At 48.7% G+C, this 26,797-nt stretch overlaps 1 protein-coding gene across 2 annotated transcripts in view; it reads right to left on the minus strand.

Moving 5' to 3' along the window:
* Nucleotides 1–26,797, minus strand: part of CD53 (CD53 molecule) — a 197,128-nt gene that overhangs the window by 15,843 nt on the left and 154,488 nt on the right. For both annotated transcript variants that reach the window (XM_086923094.1, XM_086923093.1), the window contains exons 5-6: nt 18,142–18,231; nt 13,569–13,679 (exon numbers count right to left, since the gene is read on the minus strand). In XM_086923094.1, the coding sequence (XP_086779220.1) occupies nt 13,569–13,679; nt 18,142–18,231 (201 nt within the window). The remainder of the gene's footprint in view (nt 1–13,568; nt 13,680–18,141; nt 18,232–26,797) is intronic.

A 26,797-nucleotide genomic window follows, 5' to 3' on the forward strand; every position in this document is an offset into this window, starting at 1 on the left:
ATGTCTAGGAGAAAAGCATTCAATCGTCAGATCCCATGCCATAAACATCTGTTCTTGGCCTAGTTTGGAGAGTATAGTTTCACTGAATGCAAGTGGTCCAGAAAATCAGCCATGTACTGTGAAAATCATCTAAAATAAACCCTTGCTTCAAACCAATAAAATATGAAAGACTGTAGTTACTGGAAAGCTTACCTCGAAACAAATGTAGTTTGACTAAGAAGTGTAATAAGAATGCATCTGTCTTTGGTGTTTTAAATTTAATACGAAGCTGAATTATAGTAAATCTAACATAGATATATAAGTGGTGATCAACGAAGCTTACCTTCAGATGTCAACATAGAGAAAGACACCACATTACACTTGTTGAGCAGCCTTTTCATCTGCTACTTCGTGGCCAGATAAAGCCTCTTCTTGCCCATCACTAGATTCTTTCCCAAAAACAGAAACTTCCATTGATTCAACTTCCCGTTGATTTACAGCAGCTAGTAACATTTCTGGAGATGGACTAAATGTTCTGTTAATTGGACAAGACTCTAAAGAATTATCAATGTGCTTCTAACAACCAGAACAATTGAAAGAAGTGGAAATAGTTTGTTGCTTTGAGGCGTTTTTTGTTCCAACTACATTATGTTTTTAACTTCACATACGTCAGTTCCAACATTAGTATCAGTACCTAATTTGATTGAGTCTGCATTATAATTTCTACTTTTCTGAAAATAGAATAAAATGTATTACCAACTCTTGAAAGTTAGCTGCTAACTTCAAATCAGTGGAAACACCCGAATACACCCATAAAACATAAAATGTTACAAGCAAAATTAAGCAATCACCAACCAGCAAGCAAGGATCAAAGTTTAAGATGTTTCTTTTAATATACTATTTGAAAGTATCTCTGTTAGGCAGCCTACTTCCAAGCCTAGCGGCCCAACAGCTGATGCACTACTTGTTATCTTCAAGTTGCTCCTCCGAAAAAAGGGCCTCATTTATGAAAAGTGACGCATCGCTGCGTGAAAACAGCGATGCATCACTTTTCACTGCGCACTCCTTGCGACATTCCTGATGCATCATATTTAATGTATGACGCATCATGTCGCAAAGAGTTACAGATATGTCAGTATTTCTGATGTATCTGTAAGCGCAAAAGTGACGCATTGCTGGAGTGTGTCACAAAAGTGACGCAACTCCAGCAATGCGTCCTTTCACATCGGGAAAGCCCCATGTGAAAGGGCTTGCGTCAGTCTTACGCCTGCTGTGAGGCAGGCGCAAGATTTTGACGCAACAGCGTCCTAAAAGTGACGCAGTGAAATCTCATACATTTCACTGCGTCACTATTACGAGGCTTTTTGTGGGGGAATGCCCCCTCTGCATACATTATACCTGACGCAGGTATAATGTGGCGCAGGGGTTTAAAAAGTGACGCATCTACCTAGATGCGTCACTTTTTAAATATGGTGCATTTTTTACACCACTGGTGCGTCACAAAAAGTGACGTACCGGCGGCCAAAACTGACGCAAGGCCTTCATAAATAAGGCCCAAAGTGTTTTCAAGTACTCCTTCCAATCAAGTTCAGACCCACTTTTCGCAGCACACTCACACAATGTCCCCAGTGTGGAGGGCAACACAGGGGAGTCCCATCAAAGGACACAGGAAAGTGTAAGAAAGAGGTATTCAGGAGCAATCCAATAGTGCTAAACATCTGAGGAAGTTAAGTGTATTTGTACTTATCAAAAAGTTAGCGTCTCATACTAGGAATGCAAAGCCCCAAGTCCCAAATTAAAGTGATTTGGACCTAGAATCAGGTCTAGCAGATGGTGTCAAACACAAAATGTAGTCACTTCTTAGTTTTGAAGAATACCCATTCAGGCGTGTACCCTACATAGAACATGTAAGCTCTACTTCTGCGGGGGGCGCTAGAGGGCGCCAAGCAAGATGGCCGCACTTATCCGGCATTTATCCTGGTCATCTGGACAAGCTATTGTGAGCAAAACACAGAAATGTGCATCAGATTGTAGTAGCACCGCAAAATAATCAAAAAAGCTGACGTACCTGCTCGTTGCCCCTTGGAAATTGAAGCTGACTTCCGGCGCCTGGAGCCCACAACATGGCGATGGTGGAGGCCTGAGCCGCCGTGCTGTGCAGGGAATACGGATCGTCGGAGGTGGCCTGCCGTGGGATTGTAACCCGCTTGCTGTCTGGAGAAGAATTGGGCTGTTCGCTACTAGATCGGAGCGACTACACTGGAGACACTGGACACGGGCTGCTGAGACATGCTGAGCCTCTAGTGAGCAGATAGGCTGCTGTGTGGCTGGCCTGCGAATCCGGAGGTGTGCCAAAGACAGCGGCCGTTGGGAACTGAACGTCCCCTATGCAGTGAGGCCCGAGCTCATCTGGTGCTGTCTGGTCTGTGCGGCGCTGGGACAGGGGGGGCGCGGCCCCGAGGCTGCGGTGAAACCGGTCGCGGACTGCATCCCAGCTGCTGTTGCAGTGCGGGCGGCCCGCGAACTAACTGGAAGTGGATGCGGATTGCGGCGAGGCACAGCCCGCCGTAAGAGACTGTGCTGGCCCCAACATTGGAGGTACGCTGAGCCCGTATACCTATACAGTGGGACCCCCCTCCACCCCTACCTGGCAAGACCAAGAAAGGGCATAATGGGTGTAAATGTCGCATGAGCAAGGGCCTGAGCTGGGGACCGGCCTCATCACAGCCTGAGCATTGCCCCTAATTGGGAACTCCCCCCCTGTTTGTGGCCTACACTAAGACCGGGAGGAAATATCCATAGCTGGAAGAAGTCTGCGGGGAAGCACAACCTGCAAGCTTGGGTCCCCTGGGAAGTGAAGCAGTAACTGACACATCCTATTCTGCAGACTGCTTGTGCCGGTTGGGGGTGCCATATTGTGCACGCGAGAGGATACCACGGCGTTGAGAAGACCCCTGGGCAATCTGACGCGCGCTGCTGACATTGTGAATACGCTGCTACCATTGGCATGCCCCATCACTGGAGAGCCCTGAGGATTGACGGGGTGAAGGGGAAACATTTTGGGTGATTCTGTTCTGGAGGTGACGCGCTGACGGTAGTCTGTGCCACTGGTGTTTGACCTCCTAATCCTCTCAATAGGCGCCGTGTGGCGGTGCATTTGCCCTTTCCTCGAAGACAGACCGTGCCCCCTAACTAAAATGGGGAAACCAGACGGGCGCCAGCCAAAGCTTAATTTTGAGGCAAGGAAGGGTACCCGCTCCCAAATGGATCCTGAGGAAGAACAAGAGGAGGTCTGGCACCCTCAACTGCAGATCTGAAGGACCTACTTCTGGCTATGCAATCCAGCCTGACCTCCATAGAATCCAAGATGGACTCCATGTCTGTGTGAATGGACGGGGCCACGTATTGAGTAGACAAACATGAGGAGCGGCTTACGGAGACTGCGAATATTGGATCTGGAGGACACGTCTACTGGGTCAACATCCTTAACACTGGAAAAGGAGAGGGTCCTGAGAGTGATAGCAACCAAGAACGAGGACTTAGAATCCTGCTCTCAGAGAAACAACCGCCGCATCTTGGGAATACCGGAATCAACCGCTACTGGAAGGATGGAGGAGTACGTGGAACGCCTTCTCATTGCGCTATTTAGAATGGAGGTCTTCTCACCGGTATTGGTGGTTGAGCTGGCTCACTGCACATTGGCGGCTTGTCCAGTACCTGCAGCAATACCTCGCCTGATAATCGCTCGGTTACTCAATTACCGTGATCAAGATATGGCCCTCTGCCTTTCTTGGGAGCAGGGCCAGCTCCACCACAAGGGAACAGACATCTCAATATACCCTGACTTTACCATTGGCGTTTAAGAGCAGAGACGGAAATTCCTCCCTGTGAAAAAGAAATTACAACAGCTCAATAATCCCAATGCGATGCTCTTACCCGCCTGACTCAAGTCGACACATCACGGCAAACTGCACTTCATCAATACCCCACAACTTGAACAGGACTTCCTTAAATCATTGCCAAAGCCGGCGGTGGCGCGCGCCTCCCCGCCTTATCGCCCAGGTGCTGGAGGGGACACTTCAGATGTAGAATGATCAAAAGCTACCAGATGTGCTTTTCACATAGAGACCATGCCACACGAAAATGTACCAGATGCTAAGCTTCAGTGGGATGAACTGGACACCGCGGCAGGGCGAGGGGGCCGGAGAGAGGTGAGACAGCCTCCCCTCAGTGTGGAACTGCCGCCGACCTTAGTACACGACACAATAGCCACTCCCACTGGGATTTTGGGACCCTGGAGCGCTGTAGCGGCGGACTGACTGCCTCTTCGCCCCTCTGCATGACTGAAGTGTTGATGACGACTACACCCTACCCCTGAACCACTGTGTTGGCGATCTTCTACGAACTTATAGGATGCACCGGAAACCGGAACCGAGATGACCTTACGTATGAACACCCGAACACCCTCGCCTCGGCGATGAAGACCCCTGGTCGCCCTCTGGACTCCACCTCTCAGGTGAACACTTACCATTATGGTTGTGTTTTTTTCTATTATTCATAGTTATGTTACAGCCTAAGCTGCTTTCCCCTGTTGGGAACATTGCACTGAGGGAATGGTGGGAGGGGGGGGAACGGACCATGGCAGGATTGGCCTGCTGATGTGGGATGGGGGCAGGGACTGTATTGTGTGAACATGTGAGAAAAGGAAGACTTAGCGACAAGTCACATGCCCTAGTTTTAACTACCACTTTAATGCCTAGATATCTTTGCCAATTTCTTTCAGACCACTGCTTCAAAATGTGTAACATCAATCTTCACCATGGCGGAACGTTCTAGACCCCCCACATACCACTTCCTCCCTTGTACTAGGACTGTGGGAATCCCGTAAGCGTAGGAACATATTATCTTACTCAGACCACCATGACATACACTGTGCAATGCTACAGGAGATGCACTTTAATCCCACCACCCCTTCCACATTTGCCGCTCAGTGGGCCAGTAATACATGCCTTTCCTCCTATTCATCAAACGCCTGAGGCACATGCATCCTAGTAAGGAAATCCCTTCCATATACCCCAATGGGCTCCATCATGGACAATCAGGGCCGGTATTCTATTCTCTGGGGGAGACTCGCCATCCAATCCTTTACATTTGTTTCATGTTATGGGCCTAATGCGGATGATCCGGAATTTCTCCGTGTGCTCTGGGGGAAGATCCTAGAGATAGGATCCACACACCTATTATGGGGTGGGGATTTCAATGTTACAGTTAATCCCGCACTGGACCGCTCACATCCGCAACCACACCACTACTCCCAATCACAATCCACCCTCAAAATGATAATCGATGACTATGAGCTGCTTGACGCATGGTGACATATACACCCAGCGAGGTGGGAGGGTACCTTTTACACCACGGCCCGGTCCACCTGGTCCAGAATTGATGAATGGTTCATCACTAAAGGCCTTATCCCTTGGGTGACACACACCTCCCATCTTCCCCGGACTTACTTGGACCATTCTCCAGTGCTGATTGCTATAACCCTCCACATGTGGACTCTCCTTTCCTATTTTGGCATTTAAATCCACTATCCTTATTAGACCCAGTATTTAAGCAGGAACTCGAGCAGGAGATCACTGACTTTTTCCCTCGCAATGAGGACTCGGTAACGCAATACTCCACAGTGTGGGAAGCTTTCAAAGTTACCATACGTGGCTTGTGTATCGCAAAGAGTAGGGGAATCTTGAGGGATATCCGTTCCACCCTACGCCGACTAGAGACAGAACTCAAAAATATTGAGGCGGAATGGCAAGCTAACCCACACCAGAGATACAAGCTAAGTTGCGCAGCGTCCTTAGTGAGTAACAAGAGACAGCGGAAAGTGAATGCAAATACAGAGGGAAATATCATAGGGCACGCCAATATGGAGAGGGGGACCAACCTGGAAAAACACTTGCGTCCTTAATTTATACCTCCGCAATTTTCAAATGTTGTTCTTGAAGTTGAGTATGAGGAGGGCCAACTACATAGAAATACGACTGAGATAATGGAAACCTTTCGTAAATTCTACAGATGTCTTTACAAGACTCATAGAACTCAGCCAATAGACTTCACTTCCTTCTTTGAGGATACGGCGATCGCCTGGTTGGGGGATGGGCAGAGGGAATCTCTTCTGAGACATCATGAGGATGAGGAAATTATAACGGCCATTATGCAATTGCAATCAGGAAAAACACCAAGCCCGGATGGCCTCCCGGCTGAATTGTATAAAACCTTCCACCATCTACTAATCCCGGTACTGTGACACGTTTATGAGGAAGCTAATTGATTGCTAATTGTATTAGACGTCTTATGACAGAGTTGGTGCTCCCTGATCAATCAGGTTTTTTACCCACTAGAGGTACGTCCCATAACTTGCGCACGTTGTTCGCACTCCTACATGACATATACCCAGATGTCAACGCCGCAGCTGTATTTCTGGATGCCACCAAGGCGTTTGATTCCCTGGAGTGGGACTACCTCGCCTTTGTTTTACAACGTATGGGGTTTCCCGCCCCCTTCCTAGAGTGGATTACCTTATTATATTCAGGGGTACGAGCTAGAGAGATGGTTAGTGGAGCTCAGTCGGCTCCCTTCGCGATCACACGAGGCACCCTCCAGGGATGCCCCCTGTCCCCCCTTCTTTTTGCCATAGCCATCGAGCCCCTGGCAGCAAAAGTCAGACAACACTTTCGGGAATATGCTTTGATATACCCAGAGAGGCAGATTCTAATCTCCTTGTATGCCGATGATCTCACGTTATACCTGCGGGATCATGCGATGAGCCTCAATCCCAATCTCTGTTTTTTCATGCTTTTTGGCCAACTTTCTGGGATAAACTTGACAGAAGTCACATTGGAGTTTGCACCTGATTTTACTTTGACCTGGTGTGCAGACACAATCACTTATCTTGGCTTTCGGGTATATCAATGCTCTCAGGAACTGATGCGTTCCAACTACAGACACACACTTGACCTCATCACTGATAAGATCACCAGATGGATCGTGATGCCCCTCTCCATGTAAGCCAGAGTATCTTTGATCAAGATGGTTATATTGCCCCAACTGCTTGACTTTTTTACCAACATTGCTTACGCTCCTAGTCGTCATTTTTTTAGATGCATCAAAACCCAGATTATCCGATTTGCAGGTGGTGGAAAGCAACCCAGATTAGCGTGGGACGTTCTTACTCGTCCCTTTCATTCTGGGGGATTGGAAGTCCCAGATATGGAATTATATTTTATCTGCCCCAAGGCGCACTTTGCGGCCAATTGGATGCACCCCCAACATACATGCTTCATCCAGCAATTGAAGATGGATATATGGCCCCTACACCTTGCACAGCATATCTAAGCACTATTGCGGTCCCTAGATACCTAGCGGCTACAACCGTACAATGCACTACCAGTGCCTGGAACGATCTGGTGCACAAACTCAAATGTCCTATACTCTACTTGCCATTAGCGCCACTACAGAGAAGACATGATCTACCAGTCACGACAGAGGGGGTATGCTGCCGCATGCTGCGTAAACTGTCTTGCCTTACTTGGGGCCAATTGTACACAAATGGGAAGTTTAGAACTAGGGAGGACTTCTTTGGTACCACGACCCCCACTCCCTTGGAGCGATTTTATTACGTGAGGTTAAGGCAGGACATGCCCTCTCTGACTCAGTGCTTTCCGTTAGAACCTCCTATTATGCTTCCTCTACACACTCCATTACAGCACACTCCCACGGACCATGTAGTGTTGTGACTATATCGCTCAACTCAAGGGGAATGGGAGAGGGAGCCAGTTCCAGCCAAGGGTAAATGGGAGGGGGAATTGGGGATCTCCATCATGACGGAACAAGGGTTCTTTTGCTGCTGCCGAACGGGCGCCATATCCGCCAATAGAAGACTACGCCTTATACATTATAAATATATTCACCGATTATACTACACGCCGGCTCGGCTACACCGTTTACAGTTGCGCGATAGTGACTGCTGTGATAGATGCAGCGCGGGGGGCGATGACTTTGGGCACTTGACCTGGGACTGCCCGTCTGTTTGGGAATACTGAAGGAAGTACTGCATGTGCTGGATGAAATGACTGGGGCACATGTGCCTGACGACCCCCTCACTGTTCTCTTAGGATACACAGAACAAGTCCCTGTCAAGATACGGAGATATGCTTCCTTAGGCCTCCTGCTGGCAAAACGACGGATAGCCTGTCGATGGGGGCGCGGCCGAGGTCCCAAATTCAAGGACTGTCTGAACGATCTCATATATTGGCAGGACCAGTTGCACACCTATGCTGAACTTATGCCACCCTCCTCATGCCCTAGAGATATTTGGAACCCCCTTCAAACATAACACTTGGCACATACTGACACTGGGGGCACGGGCCCTGACCCTGGCCGAGGGAAGTACGAGGGACATGATGAGGAGGAACGTGAAGAGGCAGAGGGCTTCCCGGAAATGGGGATGCATTGACCACTTTATTGTGTAACAAGGACTGGGGCAGTACATGAGGGGTAAAGTACTTCGGTTGTGAACGTTGTGTGGAAACTGAATTGACGATACTTTGGCATGATAAGTGACAGATGGCGTTAATACTGTGACTTATTAACCTTGATGTTTTGGCGGTACTTGTTCAGAGACCTGAGTTGATAATCACCCGTTATGCTTGCCCACAGACGCGGCTGGCCCATTGGGGTTGTAGGCGGCTTGCTGTGTTCGCTTCCCCATTGTCCCTTGCAAAGAATGTCAAGTACCGCTGTGCCGGCCCATTGGGATGTAGGCCCCAGGTTGTGCCAGACTTGAACGATGTCAATAAAGGTCTGTTTGAAACTAAAAAAAAAAAAAACAAGAAAAGTTCTACTTCTGCTTGTGTATAAACAATGTCTCGGAGCACACATGCACTTCTATAGTTTAATTATGAATATGTGAATAAATCAGCAATAAATGGTTGGGATCTTGTTGTTTTCTTCTTTAATTTCATCAAATTCCAATCCCTTGTGCCAACGCATTTCGCTGTGGTAGGGTTATCCTACGGCTTCATCAGGGCTTAAAGTTTCTCAAATGCGATCCTCACTGAAGAAATAAAATGCGTCTATTTTCCTTCTACTTTTGTCCTCAACTTCGTTATAATATCCGTGATATGGGTAGTCTCTACATCTCACAATATTACTGGATCTGAGGGGACTTGATCCCAAGTTCACTTTCTTTGATATTTCGCGAACCACAAATAATATTTGATCCAATCAATGCATGTGGCCAGTGAGGTTTTCAATATTAATCACTATGGCATCACAAGATCCCAAGGTCGCCTTTTTACATAATCCTCAGTCGGCCCAATTCAAATCATGTATAGTCCAGACTCAATGCAGCCTGGAAAAAGTACACACCACTGTCGTTATCACAACCACAATTAGGATCTCCTATCCGTCTCCTTCAGTCTCTGTCTCTCGTTCTCCCGATAATGTCTTCCTCACTGCACCCGGGTACAGGCGAGGGAGGGAGACATTACAAGGAAAAAATATGCATTTATTTCTTCAGTGAGGCTCACATTTGAGAAACTTTAAGCCCTGATGAAGCCGTAGGCTAACCCTACCACAGCGAAACGCGTTGGCACAAGGGATTGGAATTTGATGACATTAAAGAAGAAAACAACAAGAGCCCAACAGATTATTGCTGATTTGTTCATATATTCATAATTGAACTATAGAAGTGCATGTGTGCTCCGAAACATTGTTTAAGCATTGTTCAATCTTTGATTGAGTTTAAGGAAGTAGGGTGTTCTCTTCCCCGTTTTTTGGATGCCCCAAACTTATTATTCATTGGGACAAATTTACTGTAAATAACTGTATGAGCGCCAACATATCCTATACACCCAAAAGCATTTACTTCTGCTTGTGTAGTTTATGAAAGAGGAAGAGTTGGCTGTAAAGTTTCAACGTCGGAATTTTTATCCCATTGGCTGTGGAGGTTCAAATGTGAATCTAATATTGGCACAGACTGTGCTGTTCCATACCAAAGACATTAGCTATCTCATTTATATCAACCATGTGTTGGTCTAAGAGATGTATTTGTAGCCACAGATTCAAACCATCGTTAGGAGAATCCGGAACATCCGCATGTGCTGTTTGCCTACCTACAAAGTGCCCCACATACATGTATATCCCATTCACATGCCTTCAGCTTGTCACCTCTGGTCTCCTCACAGCTGAGGATCCACCTAACACTGTAAAATTTAAAAGTAAAAATAAATAAATTTGGGGGCATATTTTCAAGCCATTATTGCCACGACAATGTCACTTTCAGTGACATTGAGATAGAGATACGGGGTTCGCTTAATTTATAAGGCAGCGTTAAGCCACTTAATGTGGCCTAATGCTGCCTTGTAAATAAGGCACCATTTCATGCTACACTTAGCGTGAAAGGGGCTGGCAATTGGTGTTGTGTTGGGCATTTCACTGCAACACCCATCGATTTTGATGCTGCCCCCTATTTACAAGAGCAGCATAAATAGGAGGCAGCACCAATATTAAAGCTGGTCTTAAACAGGCGAAATGAGGAGAAATGCTTTATTTCTTCTTGTTTTTGCTGTTTCCATGTATGCTTCATTGTGCACAATATTTATGTGCAGGAAGGTGGCCCTTCCTGTACATAAACAATCATTTAAAAATAATTACGTTTTGCAACTCCTATGCGTGCTGCATTAAGCAGCACACATAAAAGCTACAAAATGGCATTTAAAGATAGTTTATGTGCAGGAAGGGGGACCTTCCTGCACATAAACAATCTTCCCCTCAACACAGACACCCTTGCACTATAATGCAAGAGGGCCTGAGTTGGGGCTTGGCAGCTAAATTTAGCACCAGCCCAGGGGGAAACGCAGGGCTGCACCAAATTCTAGTAAATAGGGTGTAGCTCTGCGTTTCTAAAGTGACAAAGTGTGTTAGCCTTCTTGGCTTAACGACATGCTTTGCCACTTTCTTGTGAATATGCCCCCCAGAGTCGACGAGAGGTGAACATTCATACATTCTGTTGAAAAGATATATGTAGAATAGTTTCTCAGGGTACAAGGAATAAAATCAATAAAAAGGACTCATATTAGGACTAGGAATTGGGATAGACAGTTAAATAAGTGGAAGGTGAGAACGGACGTTTAAGTGAATGAATATGAGTGAAGACTATGTTTTGCAGAGAGGGTGTGTGGAGTCACAGATGTGCTTTGTTATGCAGGTTTGAGCATCCTGCGTGTTATTATTTGAAGAGCTAGTCTTCTCATGACCTATTAACCATGTCATACATGGAGGAAACTGAGTTTTTGATGGAGGGGGTTGAAGACCCTTCTTAAGCAATAACCACAATCACTGTCAGGATGAACCACAAAAGTCACTAAATTAACCTGTACTTAACCTCCTGGTAAATGGCGCAAAAGCAGTCAGGCTTAACTTAGAGGAAATGTGTAAAGAATTTGAAAACACAACAAAAGAATGATCCAAAACCAATTTGGAAAAATAGACCAAAGTTTTATAAAATTACATCAAAGCGACGAACATTCAATCAGCAGTAGAACAGGAGATATGCAACTTTAAAGTGCTAAGTAGATAGACCACCTAAAAGCACCAAGCACCACATTTGGTCAATAATTTCAGGCAGACCACTATGGAGCATAGGACGGATACAGTGACCAGGTTAGTACAGCTGAAAAAAGTTATCTTCTCAAGTCCGGTGCGAAGAGTTACACTTACGGTGGAGGAGGCTGTGAGCAGCAGGGAGATTGTCACGGATGTTTGTCTCTGTAAAGCGAAGAGCAGGTCTGGCACCGCGGATGGCCTTCGTTGACGTGCAAATATTTGGCCAGTCGTTGTTCCAGGTTGTTGTTGCTATAGCAGGAAGTACAGATCTTGTGTTGTTGATCGTTGTTGGTGGTTGCTGTGGTGTGAAGAGTCGGGTTCACCAGAGCTTAGTGTTGGCGGTCGTCAAGGGCTGCAGAATCTCGGCATGTTTGCAATTGTGAGGAAGCCAAACCTCCAGGGTTTCACATTTCTTTGTAGGTGAGTACACTCTGATACCAGCCAAGGGAGGCATCTCTTGGCAATCAGAGACTCACTCTAGCAGAGGCCAGCAGGGCTCAGACAGGTATAGCTGCAGGCCAGGTAGGTCCAGTTGTAGCTATTCAGCTAGTCAGTTGTAGGGAGCCCTCTGGAACTTGTTCTATCTGTGTTGCTCAGAACAGGAGGTCAGCCAACTGACCCTTGGAGTCACTGAGGTTAGCCTCGGATTGAGGGAGCAGGTCCAGTCTTTCTTCTTGGGGAGTAGGGCAGGCCTCAAGCAGCAGAGCACTCCTCTGGAAAACAAGGCAGGTCTCAAGCAGAAGCCCAGTACTCTGGTAGCAGCAGGGCAGTCCACTGAAGATAAAGGCAGGCCACAAGCAGCAGGGCAGCCACCTGGGAATCAAGGAGGTCCTTCTTCTACAGCCCCAAGCCCAGTAAGGTACTGAAGATTGGTTTAGGAGGTCCAATATTCATGCCTTCCCATGTAAAGGCTCAAAGTAGTCTTGGATGATAAAAGGCTGGTGTCAAGTTCCTTTGTGAGTGTGCTGGAGACAGTCCTTCAAAATATAAGTGGGTCAGGAAAAAAGCTCCTCCCGTCCTAGCAAGATGGCTCATTCTGCCAACATCTTGTTCCCCTTTGTTTCACTGTTGTGGAGGAAATACACAAAGGCCAACTGCCAGCTATTCACAGTCATGTCATCCAGGACACAGGCTGCAGACACCAAAGAGTTAGGATAAGAAAATGTGAACTTTTCTCACAGTGCCATTTTCAGAATTGTGAGTTAAAATCCAACTTTACCATTAAATTGCAATACTTTTGAGACCAAACGTGACATTTGTACCTGTTTCCAATATAAATGTTGCACTTTTTAAAAGAAATAAAGTAACCCTATGTTATCCTATGGTAGAGGTAGGTCTCACAGTGGAACATTAATTTGGGAAGTGTTTCGCTGCCAGGACATGTAAAACTTAATAACAAATGTTCTAACTTTGAAATCCAGTGCACCCTGTGGTGTGGGCTGTTTAGGGCCTACCTTAGGGGTGACTTATATGTACAAAAAGGAAGGTTTAGGTCTGGCAAAAGGTTTATTTTGCCAAGTGGAATTGGCAGACTAAAGCTGCACACAGGCTGCATTGGCAGGCTTGAGACATGTTTTAAAAGGCTTCTTAAGTGGGTGGAACAATGAGTGCTGCAGGCCCCCTAATACATTTAATTTACAGGACTTAGATATATATAGTACGAACTTAAAAAGGACTTTTAAGCAAATTAAATATGCCAATTGGGAGAAAGTCAATTTTAAAACGTTTAAGGGAGCGAGCTCAAGCACTTCAGCACTGGCTAGCAGTGGTAAAGTGCACAGAGTGCCAATGCCAACAAGTACGAAATTCAGAAAACAGGATGGTTGACGACAAAAGGTTTGGGGGTGACCCTGCAGGGAGGGCTAGTCCAGCATATCTAATAAAAACAAATGCACATTTTACCAACATTTAGTAATTCTCCTCACCTCTTTAAAGTACTTTAGTGTAGAAGAGCAGTTTGAGACATTGTCTTCACAACACGATGATGGAACCTCAGATATCCAGTCAGACACATTATACACGCCACAGCACTTCAGCTGAAACAAGAACATAGTGCAAGGTTATGGTAAGTAAACATGTGGCACGGAAGGGGCTTGTATTCAACTTTGTAAGGTTTCAGAAAAAGATCCAGCAATGGACAGCACTCTCTGTAAAAGTGTTCTCTGAATAAGTAAGTAATAAATGAGTTAAGTGTGGGCAGTCAATGAGAGTGCATACCAGATAGATAATGGCTTCTAGTGAAGAAAGCTCACTTGACAATTATCTGCATCCATATAGGAGTCATAATTATCAAACGGCCTATAACGTCTGAGGTCATCCAAATAGTGTTTCATTGCATTTAAATCCAAATTGCTGGCAAACGGTCCTGAAGCAACAATGTTATTTGAAGTCAATTCGAACAACAAGAGGAATCTGGATGATTTCCATTAGAGCCACGATTTGGTAGATGCCTTTATCCACCAAGCAAAGGATATGCTATGATGCTAACTTGTGATAACTGCTAACCATGTTCTGAGTGAAGATACAGAGCTTCAATCTACTTATGTGCAGATTAGCAACTGAATGAAAAAAACTGGATTTAATTAAACGACAAGAAGACAGATTTTGATAAGGCTCCTGATAGTAGGCTGATCGATTGGAACATCCATCACCCCAGATTTAAACTGTCTGACACTGATTATGCGTCTACATATGAGTTAAAACATCTTATGTGTTTTTAGTTGATCCGCCCCTAAATGTGCAGGTTCAGATCGACACAGCTATTATTACTGAAAGATATTTTTTAGTATCAGCCTTTTGAGGCTTACACAAGTTGCAAAGGAGTCAAACCGAGATGGCATGCACTGTGGCTAAATTGCCATCTAATCGTGCCTCATCACCTATGAGACAGCTGCACTGTTTGCCTTTTGCAGTCTGTATGTCTTTCAAAATATTGTCTATTACCCACAGGGCCGTCTATGATTTTCCCGTCCCTACATTAGGTTCAAGCTCATGTTTTGTGCACGTACCGGCAGTAACGTCTGCTACTGGACAGGAGAAATATAAAAAGGACTTACCTGAAACGGACAGATGGCCGTCTCTCCTCCATCCTCTTCATCTTACGGCTCTAGTCCTGGTTGGCAGCAGCAGCAGGAAGCACCCGGGCAGCGGGCTCTCCTGAGCCAATCACAATGACTCCCCAATGCAGCATTGTGATTGGTCTGAGCGCCGTGCTTCTGTGCTCTGACGGGTACAGGGAGGATTTGCATGTTGCTCACCAGGCTGTGTAATGCAGCCTGGTGGGGAACATGCAAAGTGCGCAGGACTGCTTGGCCGGCGCAAGTGGGCAGGCCAAGCAGTCATGCACACTTAGGGAGTGCAAACCACTCCTTCCCCTGTGCTGCCCAGTTCGGCCCACACCGAGAGCCACTCACTTCCATAGGAAAAATACAATGATAACGATATCTGATTATCATTGTATTTTTCCTTTGCAGCAGTGGGACGACGCTCCTCTGTCTCAATGGAGGAGCCGCCACTGTGCACTGGGATCCCTAGAGGTAGCTCTAATTGCGGCTTTATTAGAATCAAAGTATGTGGTCACAGTCAATGTCAAGTAGTTATAGAATGTCTCACTGGATCCTGTCAGGAATTTATCAAGATTCTAACAAAAAGGACCGTACCATCAACCCCAGAACGAGTACGAACCTGGTGATCTTACGAAAGATATATTTTTAGGGATGTTTGCATTCCTTTCCTGGTCTTCTTGTGTTAGCACTTGGATACCTCTCATTCAGGTAACTGTGTTGCTCATTTTATACGTTTTCTGGCCGTGCACAAAAAGTTATGATAATTTAATAATAGCCCTCTTCAATGAGTAAATCTACATCCAGGCTTGTGATACAGCCTACATTTGTCTGCCTTTAATTCAAGGAGTGTAAGTGGTGCAACGCCCCATGTGTACACCTTGGATGTACAACAAATGTTCAGATCACTCCACTCCATCAACCGCCAAAACTTCATCTTCGCCTATTGCGTCTGCTATGATCAAATGGGAAGCACAAGTGCAGCAACCCGAAGATAGATCAGGAACCCTGCCTGGTGCTGCATGTTCCCCTACACCCCACTCCACTCCAGCACCACAACCTTAGGATGGAGATTGAAATGGTCTGCAGAAACCGCAGGCTGCTGGGTGTAACATTTCTCCCTTTCTTATTTCTGTTGTGTTGAGACGCCGCCACTCTAACTGCGCAGAGCTGCGCTGCTGGATTTCACGCAGCCTTGTAAGGATACAGATGGTTAGGAGTCGGCGGGGTGGGGTGGACAGGGCTGTGAGACTAGTGATGCATGGTTCTCGTGGAGGTAATGAATAGGAAGAATATATGATGGCACGCTATTTTAAATGGATCTTGTAAAGAATATTTCTGCCATCAGTATGCACTTGTAGTAATTACCGCCTTCTTATGCGGACTCGGTCAACGATAGGCTAGACCCTGATTAATGGATTCATGGGAGGTGGATTAAGCACCAGAGGTCGTGTTTGGTGGTATATAAACTACAGTGCTATAGCTGCCATTTGCTAGGTCGCTTGCATGTACTCTGGCTCTTCAGCGGGTCACCATGGTTTCTTCGTGCTATGAGGAAGCGTCCAGGGGTGCTCTACTTTGTCCTGTTGTCTTTATCTGTGTTGTAGCATTCACTATGAGGTGAGCTGGACCTACAGGAAGGTTTAAAGACACAAGTTTCAGGGGTTCACTCCCTGCGCCCTTCGCATGCTCGCAGTGGTAGGCGATATTAGGCTAGGGGTTCCCTGTTCAGGTCATGATTGACCACTGAGCTACCGGAAGGCTCCACTTTGACAAAGCCAAACTCAAAACCGCTGTTCGGCCAACCCCCCCCCATACAAACAGTAGCAATAAGGCCTGTCTCTTACTACTCTAAGGACTTCATTCTGCCTGTGATTTTCCTACAAATACTTTATTTTAGATAGCGGAGTACATTGCTCTTTGGTATGACAATCAGCTGATGTCCCTGTGCCCTCTTTAAGTTTATTCAAAGGTATTTTCTCTTTCGGTCACAAAAGTGAAAATATCCCATGCATTTTACCAGAGCTCGTGGAATGTTGTGTTGAAGAAACGCTCATGACTAACACGGAGTGCCTGATTCAAAATGGGGCTACACACTCACAGTGGCGTAGCAAGGTCAGGTGGCACCCGGTGCAGAACGTTTCTTGTCGCCTTCAGATTGACAAATGGGAAAAATGTGTGTTTTGTCACCCCCCAGAAGGTGTCTCTTCCTGCACATAAACACTCAATTAAAAAAATGCTGATTTGCAACGTTTATGTGAGTTGCATTAAGCAGCACACATAGAAGTTTAAAAATGCCATTTCAGATTGTTAATGTGCATGAAGGCGCACCTGCCTGCACATAAACAATCTTCCCCTACAAAGCGTGCATGGGTGTCGACGTTGGCACTAACCCGCTAAAATTAGCACCAGCACAGGGGGAAAAACAGAGCTGCACTGTATCCTTGTAAATACGGTGCAACCCTGCATTTTGTAAGTGGCAGAGCCCGGCGTTAAGCCACGGTGGCTAACGCCGCGCTCCACCACTTTCTAGTAAATATACCCCTGAGTATGTTTGTGTTTTTTTTATCAGGAGCAGAACTTTGCATGAGTCTGTTTCTTTGCATGAGTCTCTTTCTTTGCTTGAGTCTGGTTTGAACCACGAGAAGAACTACCAGTGAGACAGGGTATTTTCAGAGGTTCAGCACTGGGTCAACTTGGAGAAACTAGCTGAGACTTGGATGGCCGCAAGGATTCTGGCCGCTTGTGGAACTGTGATCGCCCCAGACACTCTGTCCACCGGTGACTTTGCTCTGGCACAAAGGTCCGGACTGTCACAAAGGCCTGGACAATCTTCCAGGAGGAGGTGCTTTAGCAGTTAGGGTCAAGGCCTGATTCACCATTTGTCCACTAGGGCATTTCCCCGGTAGGCTGCACGGTAGGGTCTGCTGTCAGAGCTGGACTGGCTGCCTTGACTTAACTATATTCCTGTGGCCCCATCCTCCTGCAGCGTGGGGATGGATTGAACATTTTTGCAAGGAGTGATTTTCGTTTTCAGTCCTACACTCCCAGAGTCCTCCTTAAGGGAGATCTTAGCTCTCACACACACCCATATCAGAGTGCTAAGACCAGAGCCCCACAGGTGATTCGACTGTGATGTCCACTCTGGCTTGTGCTGAGCCACACACTCCACACTCACTTCATACCCACAGAGCACAGCATAGGCCTCCCTCATCCTTTTTACCTGCCAAGAGATCCAACCCTGAGCCCCCTTCACTCCCTCAGAGCTCAGTAGCTGTGGATACCGAGGGTCCTGCACAAACACTGCACCTGCTACAAACACACATCCACTCATAACCGCCACACATTGGAAGAGAACCTTATGCAACCATGAGCTAAGGCAACACTCATGGCAGACACTACTTGGGTACAATTCGGTGATATTCTCTCCACTTACTTTTTGCTGGATGGAATTCCACACTATCAGGGTGTCGTTTTTCTGCAGCTTGATGCTTTCCTGGAGTTCTTTTCCTAAGTATTTTTCTAGCTGTTCAACCAAAGCAGAAACAGTTTTAAAGGTTAGGTAGAAAAGGTTAATGTTTTGCTAATGTTAAAGATGTGCAACTATACAGCTGATTCCCAAGCATACTAAACAAATCTATGCTGCTCCGTTGTAAGGCTGTGCTACCGTTGCAAAACACATTCAGCAAAGCTTGCAATGCACACCAGATGAGCCTTTGGAGTGTGCAACAAAGGGGTTTCCTGCGGAATGGGCGGAACTCTGCACAGTCTGCTCGGTCAGTCATTCATGTCCATGTGGCACTGGGGTCAGCATAACATGGCAATGCAATTTAAGGCAATTTCATAGATGGTATACAAACCGGGCAATCAAACCCTGCATGTCTCGCCTGACTAAGAGTGAACACTCAGAGTTTGCATCACCTGTGATCGGTCCACTGAGCCCATCAAAGGCAGGTGTGGAGCGGGAATTCACTCCCACTGCAGGACACTTGACTGCTGCTGGAAGAATGGGCATGGCACTTAATGAGAGTGCTTCTGATGCACTGTCATCCACTGTCATCCAATAAAATAATTCAGGGGCTGAATATATATATCTATATATCTATCTCTATATATATGTATCTATCTCTATCTATCTCATAAATTATGCAAAAAAGAAGGCGAGAACTCAGGGTAGTTCTCAAGTTTGGGTGGAAAGCTGCTCCTGTTAGAGCACTCTCAAAACCAGCGACACTCTAGATCTGCTCACCGCATCTGTATGTATATAAAGTCTGGAAGCTAAAACCTGTTAAATGAGCCAGGTCATCTTGGGCGCTAAAAACAGGGGAGACGTATTTCGGCCGTTACGCTGCCTTTCGCAACCTGAAGCGTGCAATGTTAGTGCTTGTATTTAACCATTAGGGCAACAATAGATATAAAGAATATACTTAAACAATATACTTCTCCTCGCAGCAGGATAATACACCAATGGGAACATATTTACGCATTTAAAACATTCCTTTAGCTCTTCAGTTATACAGCTACAACAATTATACTCTAAATGAGTGCTCTTTAGGTTTAACTCTTTTTTATTGAAAGCCGCACGTGGAGGGCAAAACTTACATGATATACAGCACAACACTAGCAGCGACAGTATACACGAGAAAGGTACAAAAAGTGCCTGAAATGAGCATTATGAAGGTCCAGTACTCGTTAGATCTGTTGCTGCGTTGCTCTGCAAAGAAAGGTGCGACGAGCCAACCAGGTGAAGACCCCCTTATTCCCTCCCCCCAACTTCCCAACAAACCCCTTCCCACCCCGTCGTCCAGTGTCCAAGTCATTTTCCCCCGTGTCGCCCCCTCAAGCCCTAATGCCGAGTCCCGCCTCATCCCTCCTGCATCAAACCCCTCCGTCCGGAGGCGAGAGGCGTAACAACCGGAGGTATCGTGGGCATGTGAGTTCTCTGAATTACGTTTTCAATAGAGCGCGGAATGGTTGCCATAACTCCTTGAATTGAGCAGTGTCTCCAGCCAGTGTGACGGACATCCTCTCCATTCCCAACACCCCCCATAGTCAGTGAAGCCAACCTGTAGTAGTAGGGATGGTCGCCGTGCGCCAGTGTATCAGAATATTTTGGACCGCCGAGCCCAGGGCAATGGCCATTTGGCGTCCTCTCCGAGAGCGCAGGGGATATGTTAAGGGATTGGGGAGCCCCAGTATGGTGTAGGCAGGGAAACGGGGCAACTCGGTGTGGAAGTGTGTATCTACATCATTAATTACCTGTGTCCAGTATGATTGTATCAGGGGGCAGTCCCATAGTATGTGCAGTAATGTGCCCAAGTGTCCGCAGCCCCTCCAGCAGTTCTTGTCCTTGCTGTGATCCATTTCCCCTATGCGTTCCGGCGTGTAATACCAATATGTGGTCACTTTAGTCAGTGTCTCAGTCAGCCCTGAGTGGTATGCTGAGTGCCTTGCCCGGTAGGATATTTGGCACCAGTCTTTATGGCTCAGGGTTCTGCCCAGCTCCTTCTCCCAGCGCTCCCTACCGGGAATGTATAGATGGGTAGATTGTGGCTGGATGAATTTGTATATGTCAGATATGAGTTTGGTGTCCGAGGTGCGAGTCAGTAGCCATCTCTCGTACGGCCTGAGGAGTCGATCGGCTGTATATTTCACCTGTGGCTGTAGGGCCCAGTGGCGAACCTGAAGGTAACGCATGCGTTCTGTTTCCGGAAAGCCGTATTCCTGCCGAAAAGGGGGAAATGGGAGCACCCCTTCCGGACCATATATGTGACAAAGGCAGCGGCATCCAGCCAATCGCCAATGGTCGTATGTTCCTTTCGCCATGCCAGGGTTAAGTCAGGGTTGTCGACCAGGGGTGTGAGTGGTGAGGGGAAGGTAGTAAGATCATGTGCCACGATAGTGGCATCCCACGCTTGTAACGGGACCCGTGTGATGAATGAAGTGTAGAGATTCGCCGGCCGGGCCGCTTTGCGAAGGAATGGGATTTCCTGAAGCGGGCGTCCAGCTATCGCTTGATCCTGGAATAGCCAGGGTTTCTCGGACTCCCACCTGCTCCATTCCACCAAGTAGCGCAACTGCGCTGCTTGGAAATACTTGTGTAGGTCCGGTATACCTAACCCCCCCTCCTCTGGGGGCGAGCATGGACACGGCCCTTCGCATCCTGGGCTTCCTACCCTGCCATATGAAGCGGGCGAGATCCGCCTGCGCCTGCCGGATCCAACCCACTGGGAGTTGGAGTGGCAATGCGCGGAAGAGGTATAGAATTTGGGGTAGAATTGTCATCTTGACAGCCGCTATTCTGCCCAGCCAAGAGAGGGGCAGGCGTCTCCACCTGTACAACTCCCTGCGAACCTTCTTTTGTAGCGTGGTGTAGTTAACCGCTGTCATTGCAGGGAGTACGGGAGTCAGTTGGATCCCTAGGTAAGGTACTGCCCTCGACGCCCACTGGAGGGGCAAGGTAGACTGAAGATGTTCTCTGGTATAGGGTGTCAGGGAAAGATCAAGGGCCAATGATTTGTCAGCATTCATTTTGAAGCCGGCCACCGCCGCAAATTGCTCTAGCTCTGTCAGGCTTGCGGGGAGGGCTGTCCGTGGGTCGGCAAGTGTGAGTAGGACACCATCCGCATAAAGGCTAATGGCGTGAGTGTAACCACCAAATTTTATCCCCGTCACAGCAGCATTTTGGCAGATCCTCTGGGCTAGTGGCTCCATATAGAGAGCAAAGAGCAGAGGGGACAGAGGGCAGCCCTGCCTCGTACCCCTTTCAATGGGGAAGCTCCGGGAGCTGTAGCCGTTAACACGAACTACTGCTGTAGGGAAAGTATAGCAATTGAAGATGAAGGTGCTGAATTTCTCACCGATGCCAACCTTCCAGAGGACCATCTCCAGGTACGGCCAATGGACGCGGTCGAACGCCTTCTCAGCGTCGATCGCCAGCAGCATGTGTTCCCCGGGGGTGCGGGAGGTCTTCTCTATCAGGTGAGTGACTCGTTTGGTGTGATCGACCGTTTGGCGGTCAGGAATGAATCCTGCCTGGTCTGGGTCTATAAGGCCTGGCAAGTGGGGGCTTAGGCGGGCCGCCAAAATGCTCGTGTATAGTTTGAGATCAACATTTAGTAGCGAAATGGGACGGTACGAGCTGCATTTAGATTTGTCTTTCCCTGGTTTGGGAATGACTGAGAGGGATGCCTGCAGGAGGTCACGGGGGATAGCTCCTGGCTCCGAGAAGGTGTTGAACAGACGGGTGAGGATCGGAGCCAGGATGGTACAAAAGGATTTATAGAAAAGACCCGTGAAACCATCCGGTCCCGGGGCCTTCCCCGGTTTGATTTTAGCTATAGCTGAGATCACTTCCTCTATGCGGATGTCTCTGTCGAGGTGTTCCGCTTGTGAGGGTTCTAGGGAGGGGAGTGCCACCGAGTTCAGATATTCAGCCGCCTCCTCGCTGTCAAGGCGGTCCCCGGCATAGAGAGAGTTGTAGAACTCTCGGAACGTGTCCGCTATTTCCGCGTCTTCCGTAACCGCCATTGAGCAGGAAAGTTCCTTCACTGTCTGCTGGTGTTGTAAGACACGGAGCCTGCTGGCCAGCAGCCTGCCGCATCTGTCCCCTCCCGTGTAATAGGCAGGTCTCAGCCGTAAGGCTGCATATTCTGCCCGATCTGTATCCAATGCGGTCAGCTGGTTTCTGGCCGCCTTAAGCTGTTTCCAGATCCGAGGAGCCCCGGTCCGTTGGTGAATGCGTTCTAACTTCCTCACCTGGTGAGTAAGTTCGTCGCGTTTGAGCTGCCTATCCTTATTCTCCGCCGCAGAGATGGCTATGAACTCCCCCCGGAGCACCGCCTTCATGGCTGCCCATTGTGTCGCCTGTGTTGTGTCGTCGTTCGCATTGTGTGACTGATAGTCGTGAATTACGTCCTGAATGCGTTTTACTACCTCTTTTCTATGTAGCAGGGTGTCTCGGAGGCGCCACACCCTGAGGGGGTTTGAGGCGGGTGGAAGTGTGAGGGTGGTGGTAACCGGCGCGTGGTCTGAGAGTGATAGTACTCCTATCTCTGTCGATGTGGCTAGAGAGCAGACCGGACCAGAGGCTAAGAGGTGGTACAACCTGGCGTACGTCTTATGGGCGTTGGAGTAGTAAGAATATTCTCTGTCAGTTGGGTGTGTGCGCCACCAAAGGTCATGGAGATCCAGCTCAGTGAGTCGGGCCCTGCAATCGGCAGAGAAGGCCCCTGCCTGGGGAGAGCATTGAGTTGACCTATCTAAAACCGTGTCAAACACCATATTGAAGTCCCCACCCAGAACGATATGTCTGTCCGGGGTGGGGGTGATGTCCGTCAGGGCGAAGTGGAGACTATAAATGGACCCAATAGTGAACAGTAGCCCTCCCAAAGCAAAGCGATATGCCAACAGCCTCCCCCTCTGTTCAGCGCATTTGTGTAAGACTTTACCCTTAAATGCCTGTGCTACTAAAATCGCTACTCCCCCGGTCTTATTAGGACCAGAGGAAAAAAGCTGAGTGAGGAATTTTCGGGACCGTAGGCAGTGGCAATCCCGCGTTAGCAGGTGTGTTTCTTGTAGGAGACAGATGTCTGCCCCTGAGTTTTCTAGCATGGACAGTACTGCACATCTCTTGACAGGATTATTGAGACCCCACACGTTCAGAGTCAGGATTTTAAGAGTGGTAGGTGGCATGATATCTGTGGAGAAAGCAACGGCTGGTAAGAGCGCCTGAGGAGGCGTGGGACATCAGGGTCGTGCACTGACCATTGTGTGTAGAACAGGACACTGGACCACCCATCCCTCCATCCGCCCCCCCATACCCGGAACCCCCCCCTTCCCTCCAACCCAACCAACCCCACCAAACCCCCTCAACCCCAAATGAGCCCCCCCCCCCCCCTACCCCTGTCTGCCCCCCCAACTTCCCCAGAACAACCCCTGAGAAAAGAACTACTCATAGTCTCGGGCCTACTTGTGCACGGCGCAGGTCCGTAGTAAGTCAATGTGGAGGGTAACGTGGCAGCGGCCAAATCGGCGGCCCCCGACCCATCCCCCCAGGCAAAGCTATAATGTGAAGGCGTACCCCTGGACAACTTAGTCTTACAGTTTAGTCGCTGTATTATCCGTCACTTCTTGCACAGCTGCCTCTTGTTCTTGAGCGACTGTGGCAGGGTCAGGTTTCGGGATAGACCTCGGGGATCGCCTCCGTCGCACCGTCTGCCAGCCCTCCCCTGATCTTAGTGTGGGGTATTCTTGTGATCTGCTCGGAGAAGCGTCCTTAGTCTCATCTCCTTCGGCAGGTCGATGCCTAGTAAAGCACAAGTGTCGTGGACTGACCTGAGTTGGTGCAGAGATCCCTTCCACCGAAAGATCAGACGAAACGGATGGCCCCAGGAGTAGGGTATCCCGTTGTCTCGCAGGAAGTTCATCGCAACCCGGAAGGATTTGCGTTTCTGTAGGGTGATGGTGGAAAGGTCCTGAAAAAGGGCTACAGGTTCATTCCGGAATTGAATCTGTTGTTTCGCTCGTGCCTCTCTTAAAATACGTTCCTTCAGGGGGAAATCCGGGAGGAAGGCCAATATGTCCGGTGAGGGAGCCGGCGCCCTTCGTGCCATGCCGACCCTATGTGCTCGGTCGATCCGTATTTCAAACTCCTCTGACTCCGCTAGGATCTCCCGGAATAGGTCTTGCAGGTACTCAACCATGTAATTCCCCTCGGACTTCAACGGGACCCCCCAGACCCGTATGTTGTTCCGCAGAGAGCGGTTCTCAAGGTCTTCTGAGTGCGACTGTAGGTCCACTTGCTGGTCTTGGAGGCGAAGGACCTCTTGTTGCAGCCGTTCTATTTCCATGCTGCGGGACTGGTCTGCCTCTTCTACCGCCGCCACACGCTCTCCCAGGCCGTCTAGATCTCGACGCAGCTCCCGCTGTTCTCCTGCCAATTCCTGTTTTAGGGCTTGGAAGTCATCCCTCAGTGTGTTAAAGAGGGAGGCCAGGAAGGCTATGGTGATGGGAGCGGTCTCGTCATCCTGTTCTTGTGGGCTAGCCGGTACCTTCGGGGACGTCGCAGTCCGGGCTTTCTCCCCTTTGGGAACCCCCTTGTGGAGAAGATCCACGATATTGCGAGACCCTTTGCGCCCCGCATAAGCCATTGATCTGGAGTGTGGGGATGCAGGAGCCCCGACGTAAAAGTCGAAGAGGCCCTATGAGGCTGACGGGAACAGTCTTTGTTGAGGCCTCTGGGGCGCCGCAGAGTCCTGCGTGGTAAGCGCCAGAGGCCGGGAGGTCCGCGGGCCACTCCGCCGGTTCAGCCGTGGGGACTGCTGTAAGTCCTAATTGAAGTCTCTGTGCAGCCTGATCGACGTGGAAGATGTGGGCCAAAGGGACCAGGCACGGTCCGCCGTGTCACCGTCTGCGTTGCCGGGGAGCGGGGCCCCACCTCCCGTCTCAGAGACTCCCCTCCCGGTCCTCGGGTCTTCACTGACGAGCCCTGTGCGGCCCAAAATGGCGGTGACTGTCCGTTGCTGATCTGAGCCTAAGATGGAGCCCCCACTCCGGCCGCCGGGACCTCCCCGGGGCAGGCCTAAATCGGGACCGCCGACTCCAGCTCCCTGACGGGGGGGGGGGTGGAGAGGGTAGGCAGGCTCTGTACAACGGCCGGCGGGGCCGCCCAGGTCCGAGGGAGGTACGGGTCCGCTGCGCCTCTGCCTGCTAGCGCTCGACCGCAGACCTCCCAAAGTTGAGGCCCTTGCCCCTGTGCACCCCGCTCACAGTGTAGCAGTATACAGTCTTTTGGCGGCGGCGGGGGCCGCTGTCGTTGATGTCGGGCGTCCGCTGTTGCTCCGGGGGTATATCAAGTGCCCGGTACGTGGGAGGAGCCCTCCAGTCCCGGCCGCCTCCCGGACTAGGCCCCGAGCCGGGGGCTCGCGTGATCCAGTCGCTCGAGCTGTCGCGCACCGGACTCTCGATCGTCCGCTTCCTCCGGAGGTCCGCCTCGCCTCACCTGCTGTTTCCTTGTGGTTTCTCGGGCGGCGGAACCCGCGCCCGGCCCCCTCAGCAGTTCTGACTCGGGCTAGAGGACACTGGGCCCAGTCCTAGCGGCGGGCGCTCGCAGCCGCCATGTCTCCGACGGATGCAGGCGAAGCACCCGGTGAATGTCACCGGGTGCGGGGAAGCAGCCCGGTCCGAATTGTAGCAGGAAGGCACCAGCGCTAGTTGTCTCAGCTCCGGTCGAGGAATTAGTGTATGTAGGGGGACCTTTCACTCGGGTAGGACAGGGCGTTGGGGTTCAGGGCCAGAGAGCCTAGTAGAGACACGTCCGATCAGGCCGCCATCTTGGCCACGCCATCTCAATGAGTGCTCTTTAAAACAACATTCAGTCAATGCCACTGAGGTGCTATTCTTGTATTTAATTAATAACGTTTGTTGTGTTTCAGAATCCCATTTAACATCTTGATGGTACAAGTAAAGACTAGACTGGAATCTAACTCAAGTCCTCTGCTGCTCCACAAAGATCTAAAATTACACACTCAAAGCCACATGTTTAAAAACAATCTTTAAGTATAGTAATGTCCCCTTCCATACTTCTCCAGGGATTCATGTCTCATAAATCATGTCTTGGTCATTGAGGGTTACTCGGCCCTCGTAAATATCATGCTTTGCATTCAAAGTCCTATGTAAATGCTTCCCACTGGAATATTTGCAAAGGCGACAACTTTAAACTTAACTTAAATTCCATAATAAGTACATTAAATGTGGCAAGTTGGTGTAAGCCATTGTTAACACGGGCGTGAACACGCATACTTTAGCACTGGTTAGCAGTGGTAAGGTGCACAGAGCCCTAAGGCCAACAAAAAGGAGGTCAGTAAAAATGGAGGAGTAAGGGAAAACATTTGGGGAAGACCACCCTAAGGCCAACAGGTCTAACACTGGTCCATTCTTCGTGTGGGTATTGTGGGGGTACTGATTCCAGGGTGAGCTTTCCTTCAGTTTGGTGGTGAATTTGAGGATCTTTTAACTATAATGATGCCAACAATACAAACATAAGAGATATCTGTTGCTAAATGTGGAGAGGACAGCGTTTTGAGGGGGCA

The sequence above is a fragment of the Lissotriton vulgaris genome, chromosome 5 (assembly GCF_964263255.1).
Source record: "Lissotriton vulgaris chromosome 5, aLisVul1.2, whole genome shotgun sequence".
Classification (NCBI taxonomy): domain Eukaryota; kingdom Metazoa; phylum Chordata; class Amphibia; order Caudata; family Salamandridae; genus Lissotriton; species Lissotriton vulgaris.